This window comes from Theobroma cacao, chromosome 8 (assembly GCF_000208745.1).
Source record: "Theobroma cacao cultivar B97-61/B2 chromosome 8, Criollo_cocoa_genome_V2, whole genome shotgun sequence".
Taxonomy (NCBI): Eukaryota; Viridiplantae; Streptophyta; class Magnoliopsida; order Malvales; family Malvaceae; genus Theobroma; species Theobroma cacao.
Window position 1 is genome coordinate 6,127,647 of NC_030857.1, and position 9,609 is coordinate 6,137,255.

At 32.0% G+C, this 9,609-nt stretch overlaps 1 protein-coding gene across 2 annotated transcripts; it reads right to left on the minus strand.

Moving 5' to 3' along the window:
- On the minus strand, nt 73-5,157 carry LOC18592287 (cold shock protein 2). Of its 2 annotated transcripts, none has more exons than XR_001929067.1 (3): nt 2,264-3,003; nt 884-1,028; nt 73-487 (listed from the first exon to the last, which is right to left on the minus strand). XR_001929067.1 is itself a non-coding variant. In XM_018125894.1 (3 exons), exon 1 carries the CDS (start codon nt 5,058-5,060, stop codon nt 4,482-4,484), a length of 579 nt encoding a protein of 192 aa, XP_017981383.1. In that variant the 5' UTR covers nt 5,061-5,157; the 3' UTR covers nt 104-487; nt 884-1,028; nt 3,660-4,481. The 2 variants fall into 2 exon arrangements, 1 of the variants encoding a protein (XP_017981383.1); XM_018125894.1 differs by lacking the exon at nt 2,264-3,003 and adding an exon at nt 3,660-5,157 and having other exon boundaries at nt 104-487.

A 9,609-nucleotide genomic window follows, 5' to 3' on the forward strand; every position in this document is an offset into this window, starting at 1 on the left:
CATGATGAATAGTTAAAGTCATATCTTTTGCTTTAAGTTATGACTTTGGACACAGCAAACTGTGATGTAATGTCAAAGGAAATTGATTTTAAGACCCCCCATGGATTAAAAAGATCCATCTGATAAACATGCTGCTTGCATAAGGTGAGATCACCCCTGTCGTTTTGTTTTGTCCTAAGACTTTGAAACGGAATGGTCAAATTAAGAAAAAAAGAAATATATATACATATATGTGGCGGGTAAAAAATTCTGGGCCTGCTGGGCACCATCATGAGACAATCAAAGCGGCATATACATCCAGCCCAGTTGCTGCTACTGTCACATTCAGAGGTCCAGTTTGTATCATCTCACTGAATCTTCACAGGGGAAGTGGGGGGGGGGTGGTGTCTGCTTCTGGTTAATAGAGTTTTTCAGCATTTCAGCAATGAGCAATGCAGATACGCAACATGAATCTTCCGCCTCAGGAAATGGCGTAGCCCAACTCATCCTGGCTAGACGAAAGGAATTTTAGAGTAAAATTGTAAAAATGAGAAGATAGAGTTCATCACCCAGATGTATTACACATCTTAGTTCTGGAAAAACACAAGGTATTGCGTGTGCCCTTTTAACAGACATAACAAGATTCTGAAACCATGTTCAATTTATGATGTTGGTTTAGATTCTCGAAAGGCATACAACAATGGTTCTTGAAAGAAATTATTCAGATAGTCAGACGCACTAAAACATAACAAATATGGAATTATAGATAATAGAAATAACAAAATGAATAGATTATAGATTCCCACACTGCATTGACATATTCAAACATAACATTAATTTTCAAAGATATCCCAAAACGCAATCATTAATTTGTCAAAAACAAAAGATTTGAATGCTCACATACTTGAAGATCTTGTCCTCCGAGGCAACTGGCATCCCTTCATTCCAGGCAAAAGAAGGGGAGGGGGGTTAGGGAGAGGCTAGATCCAGTCCTTGATGCCGTACTCTTTGCAGCCCGGTGTACCAGTGATTCTACCAAGATTCCAAGACTATGCCACAAAGGAACAGTGTACATGCTGGTCAGAGATTGCAAGCTGCCCTTAAAAATTACTTTTAAATATTCAAGATTTTACATCATTGAAATGTTAATAACATATATTACTGACTTTTCAAAAAAAAAAAAACATGTATTACTGACAATTCATGTCTCCAAAAACTTCAAAACCAGTAATCATCTAGATTATTAAGTCAAATACGCAAATGTCAAATGCCTGTGATATGTTCCTTACACAGATTTTGTACAAACAAATACCATTGGACTACCTCTGTTGGAACTCTCAAGAATAAACTTAATTTTGACATGTAATCCCCAGCATGCTGTAACACTACAACAGATTAGATTGACCAACTATAGTCAGAACTGGAAGTCATAAGCTTCCAAATGATTTGGTCCTGAAATTCTGGTGAAACAATCTCAATCACGCATAACATGATTGAAACACAGATCTCCATCCACAAAGCTTTAGATGAGGTGATTATTAGGCATCATGAAGACTAGGGCATCAGGGTTAGTATGAAATCCCCTTTCTCCCTCCCCTAAGATTCTTTATGCTGCTACTCAGAGAAACCAGTCCAACTCAGATAAATTTTCAACCAATGCATAGAATTTCATGATAATGAAGAGGATGAGATGATACAGAAAACACCAAATCAAAATTTGAAATTAAAAGTAGCAATACATGGCTTGGACAATAATTCAGCTGTAATGATCTAATAAAATCTATTCAATTCCAATAATTATACAGTCTCCATGTACAATGTCCTGGCAAATCCTATTATTGGTAATCCTTTCTTTAAAGTATATATAAAAAGAAGTTCATACACTTATGAAATATATGCACCAGAAAGTCAGCAAAACTGTCAGGTTTATGTCTTCTAAACAAATCAATGATTAAAGAACTGCGAATTATTTTTCTTTCCTAGCCTTAATTTATTACTGCAACTGAAGAAAACTAATAGAAGCATAGCATGAATGACATTACAAATTGAAACTTATCAAACACACAGTCGGAAGAACAGAGCACTTAATGAGTTCTTCTCACTATTTCTCACTTTCTTTCTTTAAATTGTTTAGTTACATGATCAGCAAAATTGAATTCCTCAATTGCCAGATAGACCATCAATAAAAGGTAGTTCCCTTTGACCAATATACCAGTAATTACTGACATATGTATTTTAGAACAAATAGAGCAAAAGAATGGAAGAATTAAACCAAAGAAATTACCTTAAATTTGCCAATTCTTCAACAATAACCGAGGGAACTAGAAGTTTGCAAAACTGTTTCTCAACATCATTTTTTTTATCTAAAAAAACTTCAGACAACCATCTTGAAATGGCCAAAGTAAGGGAACCTAAACCTTATGACACTTAGAGTGCAAAGTCTCAGTTAACAGATTCCCCCAGTACTCTTATCTTTTAAAAGTTACTCATCAAGTTATACCGTTCAAGAGAATTCCACAAGGGCTCCTTGGTGAACAACACATCAACTCTCAAAGTTAGTAAACACCAATCGTAATGTATTCATCAAAACAACATCTGAACCTTCATGCGCTCTAGGCAACTATGATTACTTTCCTGTCTTAGTGAACTCAGTTCCACCACAGACAAGTCCCCAAAGTTTTCGCCAAAAGCTCCATAGATTCAGACTTGAAGATCAACAGAAATCAATAAGGTACATTAGCATGAAACAAGAATAGCCAGTGACCTAATATGTTTTTCACAACCAGGTTTGATTGTCACTTGCAAGGACAAGACAGTAGTAGAATTTGATGGCCAAAGCCACATGCATCTGATATAAGCATAAAAAATTACTTTCTTCATGTGGTTTCAACACAATAAAATGCCAACAATACTAAGCTAGTATTTCTTGCTTTTGAACTACAAAAATGATCCTCACAACAAAAAATAGCTCATTAGCTCAATGAGAGATTCTTAAATTCCGAATTTTATATATATATATATATATATATATATATATATTACTTTTCACAACTAATTGCTTTGCACTCTCATTTGTTGCTCATGCAGAAGTGGTTTAAAAATTTGGATTCTTGCACGGCCACATAACTTCTGTCCTAATGACTAAACAACTTTCTAAACCTAAATAGAGAAAAAGAGAAAGCAGAAGGAAGTTCTGAAATTCATTAGCGCATCAAAGTTATTTACACTATGACCATACTGAGAAATTGTGCTCATAAAAAGCATGAGTTGTTGTCTGTTCCAATTCACAGGGTGTAATACTATTCAACACCTAAGGTGCAATATCTATTTTTATTATGATTAATCAATAACTTGATATGTTCAATATTATGAATGCCATTCATATGAATATCAACCCCATTCCACTTCCAGGTTTTGACCCGCTAACACACATAAGGCAAAGATTCAATACCATTATGCCATCTCAAAGTCCAGAACAGTTGCGGTATTAGATGTAACCATAGTTTCTTTTCTTTTTCCCCATAAATAAAAGGATTAATCCATAAAGAAAAATTATGTTAGCAGTCCATGAAAAAGAAATAAAATTAAACATAAAAAGCAGAACCTTTGAGATTAAGACCATTCACTGAGTCTTATCAAGGAGTGAGTGTATATGTAATCTTAACCAATTGAACACCAACCTCTCAAATGTTATAAAAGCAGGATAAGGATTATAAGGCCCACCACACATAGATGATTTGGTCCTCATCTTTCTCCAAAAGGAAATAGATAAGTTGAGTGTTCATGCATATCTGTCAGGATTGCTTCATCAAGGCCTTTAAGATACTCATAACATAATGCAGCTAACAAGCAAGTAGAGACCCGCGAATCTCTAGAAAATCTTAAAATTGTATTTTGCTCTCAATGTACCTTTCAATGACATGATTTTCTAAAACAACCAAAAAAAAATCTCCACAAAGTTTATGTTTCAAGATAAAAAAAAGTACAAAATGCTAAGACATTTTATCCACATACTCCAAAATCAACTACCATCTCTTTCAAAAGACAGGACCGTCATATTAATACCCGCTGATATCCCAAAGACATGTACATATATTTTTTCAAGCATCAAACTTAAATGGGTACTAAAAAAACCAGTAAAAACAATGAAGTAATCAACATAAACAGACATACATCAAGGAAGAACTCTTTTTTCCCATTCATAGTGCACATGTAAAGACTATGAATAAATGATTAAAAGAACAAGAATTGATAAGAATAAGAGAAGAACAATAACAATAACACATCAAGTAAACTAATAAAAACTTTTCTTTTCTTTTTTTACCGAAGTTACCAAATCACTCAGAAACAAGTGGGAACAGAAAAATCTAATCGGAAAAACAAAGAACTTTCCGATTTCTTCTTTTTTTGCTGATAAATCCCTTTGAAACATCACGATAAAAAAAATAACCAATACTCCCAAAATAACGTAGCGATAGATATCTTCAATTTTCTTTCCTCGATCACTTATTAGGGCAATCCCTTGCAAAATGACCTTCTTCTCCACAATTAAAACATCCTGTCCCTCCTCCTCCTCCTCCTCCACCACCACCACCACCACCAACGCCGCCGCCGCCGTATCTTCTACCTACGCCACCATCTCCACCTCCAGCTCCACGACCGCCACTGTATCTCGTACTCCCACCACCTTGGTAACAATCCCTCGCCAAATGCCCCATCCTCCCACAATTGTAACACGCGCCACCACCTCCTCCTCCGATGCTACCACCATAACCACCTCTCCTATAACCACCGACAGCACCTCTACCTCTTCCACCACCACGACCGCCACGGGAAGGGCGGCGAGATCGGGGGACAGGAATTACATCAACGGCCTTAGCTCGACCATCTTCGCCGAAATCGACGGCAAATTCGACGGGTTGGTTATCGGTGAGGGTGCGAAAGCCTTGGGAAAGGATAGAGGTTTGATGGACGAAAAGGTCGTCTTCGCCGTCGTCGGGAGCTATGAAACCGAAACCCTTTTGGGCACTGAACCATTTGACAGTGCCAGTGGATCTCTCGGTGCTGGTGGTCTCGGCCATTGCCTTCGAGACGATTCTGGAAAAGGCCCAATAGAAAGAAGTTTCCTCAGGGGGCTTTTCTTTTTTTTTTTTTTTTCTTGTGGTTTTTGGGTTGCGCCAAGAATATTGGGGCGGGTCTTTTTCTTGTTTGTTTTGGTAACCGGATTGGTGGAGATCGGACGGTAGAGATGTGTGGTTGGCTTGGATCTGACGGCTTGGAAAATTTGGTGGTTTATCCTTTGAGGGGTGTTTGACTGGCTTCGCTTAAATATAAATGGATTAGCTTTCCCTTGATTTTTTTTTTTTTTTGTGTGTCAGTGTGAGCGCGGGCCGTGGCGACCAAGGCTGTGGTTGTGGGGGAGAGAATTATGAACAAGAAGACAAAATTTTTCATAAAAAATATAATATATCCTACCATTTGATTATTCATAAAGAAAGAATTTACAATTTTATTATTTATAAATAATTAATTGATCAAAACTTCCAATAAAACAAATTTTTTCAAAAAAATATTAAAATATCCTAGTAATTGATTATTCATAAAGAAATTTATAAATAATTAATTGTTTTGACCGTCCAACAATAACATTATCTTTTATGTTAGTGACTATATTTATTTCTGCATATTAAGTAATTTTTATGGCTAATTACAAATTATCAAGATTAATAAAACAATGGCACAGTATACAAGTGTTTATGATATGAATATTAAAGAAAAAAAAAAAGATGTCCTAGCTTTGGAGCCATGCCAGGTGATAAAAGAGGAAGTCCTTGTCCTAGCTTTGGAGCCATACCAGGTGCTAAAAGAGGAAGTCCTTGTCCTAGCTTTGGAGCCATACCAGGTGATAAAAGAGGAAGTCCTTGTACCACTGGATGCCACTGTTTTTTTTTTTTTTTATTATTGAGAACAAACAGAACAACTAAATTGCATTATTCTAGATCATGAAACACCAAAAGTACTTACAAATAAAATGTATGAAATATCTTCTGGTGGAAAATCAAATAGATATAACCTCAATGATTGGTTATCATGATGTGTGACCATAATATCAGCATATTGATTGATTTCACAATAAATGTGAGAAATTGAGCAACCACAATCCTAGTTAAGAAGTTCCTTAATTCTTCTCAAAAGATGAGTATTCAAATTGGATAGAGATATAGGATTAGTTAATTTCTACACTGCTAGCAATGAGTCTGATTCGACTTGAATCTTTCTTAAGCCTCTATTCCAGTATAAAACAAGTAAGAAAAAAGGAGATTCCAATCTTATATGTAAACCCCAGGATCCAATTGCTATGGCCATCTCGTATTATGCCCCCTGCTGTTGCCGTGCCAAGCTGACCCTTGGCACTGCCATCAACATTCAACTTCACATATGAGTGTTCAGGTTTTTTCCATGCTATCAACACTTCATGTTTTAGCTTTGACTGCTTTCTAGAGTAAATGTCCCATGCCTCTTTTGATTTTGTCTATATTTGTTACCAAGCAATATTGGGCCAAATAAACTCCGCATAAAAAAAAAAAACTTAAATTCCTTCAATACCACAACAACCATAAATAATGAACAGATATAGTACCCCATGGTAAATTATCTAAAGGCAAGGTGCTCATCATATTTCTCAATATCATGAATTAATACACATATGGATTCAATTCAGTCTATGGTTTCTTTAATAAATTTTCACTTGTACATTTTGGTATATGCTCAACATGTTTGATGTGGTGAAGAAGTTAGTCAATTTTAGTTGAGAGGTCAAATATGAAGAAGATTAAAGTTTAAAATTTTTTAAAACTAATTATTTCAATAACAATCAAAAGATTCATAATAAACAATAATTTTAAATAACATGTAAATCAAACAGAATAAGGAAAGAAAAATTTACAAAAAAATTGTGCTTGACAATGTTTATTAAATTTATAAAATATAATACATAAAATATAAATAATTAAATACGATATACAAAATTTCACATAATGGTTAAATATATAAATAATTAAATAATATAAATAAAATGAAAAAAAATAAAAAGAAAACTTTATCATATCTTAATTTTACGAAATAGTGGTGAGTGGCACTTGTTGAAACTCACAAGTTCATAAATATTTTTTAAATAATGAAATGTGTTGTAATAGTGAATTATATAAGAGAAAGTAAAGCAAAAATAAAAGAACAAAAAAAGAAAATTAAAAAAAAAGACAGGGAGAAAGATATGTGAATAAATTTAAAAATTACGATAAAATTGATTAAGGTTTGTGAGGTTATTTTATTATTTATAATTTATAATAATTATTAAATAAAAATTATTTTGAGGAGTATTAAAAATATGTATAATAAATAAATAATTTTAAAATTTTTGAAAGGCCACAAATCTCATAAATATACTACTTTCCAAGGTCATTAAAAAATATATATAATAATTAAAAAGTTTCAAAAATTTTAAAGAGACCGTGGTCCCCCATAGCAATATGATCCTCCAGGACCTCCACCCCAGGGTGCAAGTTATTACCAAGAGTACTTGCAACAACCATTTCGTGCTATTCCCCTTATTTCGAACTTTTTTTTTTTAAATTGTGTTTGGTTCTGGTTCTGGAAATGATTATTTGAGAAAGATTGAAATAGCTATTATTCACCTTTACTTGGTAATAGTTATTTTGCTATTATCGACTCTTCGTTGATGATGGCTATTCCGACTATATAAGAATAGACTAAAAAATTATTAAACAAAAATTCCCCTAATTAACTTTTAAAAATTATTATCTTATCTAATACAAAACTTTTTCATTTTTTCTTTCTTGCTTTACTTATCTATCTCTCTCATTCTCTCTTTAAATTTCCTTTATCCCTGATGGATGATAAAGGGTGACGACGACATTGATGCCTTAATGGTTAGATTTGATCATGAGAGAGTAATTATATAGCTAAATCTGATCATAAGAAGTGTCGACTTGGCACTCTAGCGGCTAGATCCAACAACAAAAAGTGCTCAATTAGCACTCCATTATGATAACTAAATCTTTGATGACCTATCAATAGAAAAGAAAGAATAAAAAAAATTTAAATAAAAAATTTTAAAGTTTTAATTATAAATTATAAAATATTATATTTCAAAATTTAAAATTAAATTAGATGTTTAAACTATTAATATTTTAATATTTTAAAATAAAGAATAAGGAGTGAAATAAAATAATGATATTAATGTTGAAGTTATAAATTATTAATATTTTAAAATAAAATAAATAATCATATTAAAAACTTTAAAAGAACAAGTAAATTAACAAAAACATTCTTTGTAAAGGAAATATCTTTTGAAGTAAGGATGATGAATTAGGTAACCAGTTACGAACTAGTCAAGATGTGAGATTTGAGTGGTGGAGTATATTGCATTTAAGCAAAGAAGCAAAATCATGTGGTTGGTTGGTTACTGATTAGGCACTTTTAATCTCCCTTGAGTGTGTCGTTGCGGGATTGGAAACTACTTTGATTTTGTGCTCATTTTTTGGACTAATCATAGATAGCCACCTGAAAATATATTATTGTTTCGGGCAAGTCTCGTCTTAACTTCCTCCATTAATACTAATCTAATCTTTCATTTTGATTTTATTTTTTTTATTTTATATTTGAGTAAAAGATATTTGAATCTTACTTGTTTGAGAGGAAAATCATATGTTAACCAATAAATTAAATCTTCGAGTCTTTCACTTTAATTTTGTTTAATCATTTACTACTTAATTTAATTACCTTCATCTTCTTTTATATATTTTAATTTTACGTAGTTTAATGGGTTATGACTTATGACGAATAAACCAAAATAAAAATATGAGCCTACCATGAATATATATATATAAATATATATATATATTAATGAAATGACCTGTGGTCAGTGGGTGATTTGGGTTTCTCACGCTTCCAGTTTCCACCGTTGATTTTGATTTTTTTAATTATTGAAGTACTACTATATTTTAGACAAGTAGAATATATATTTTTGAAAGGAGAAGTAGAATATATTTTTAAATGACATGACATGACATAACTTTAAAATTAAATTAATCAAAATTTAAATACGTTAACATAATTGTCATAATTGTATACATTATAAATTAAATGAATTAAATTATGATATAATCTTAATGATAATTATAATTATAATATTATAAAATTATGATTATGTTTATTATCTTGATTGTAAGTATTTATTTACGTTTTCCCGTGGTTCATCGTAAAGAATCAATGGTACGTTTGGTTGACGGAATAGACATGAATGGAATAGAATAGTTATTATGTGGGAATAGAATGAGGAGGGAATAGAATAGAATAGTTATTACTTAATTTAGTATGACAAATGGAATATGACATGAATAATTATTATGACTTATTGTAGTGTTTGGTTGGTAATAATAATTTTGAAATAAGAAAGGAATAGAAAATAAAAAGACAAAAATATCTTTTATTATTTATGTGATATTTTATTTTTATTAGATTTTTAAATATTAATAATCTAGAATTTAATTAAAATATTAATAATTAATCATTTAAATATTAACATTTATTTAATTTAAATATTATTAT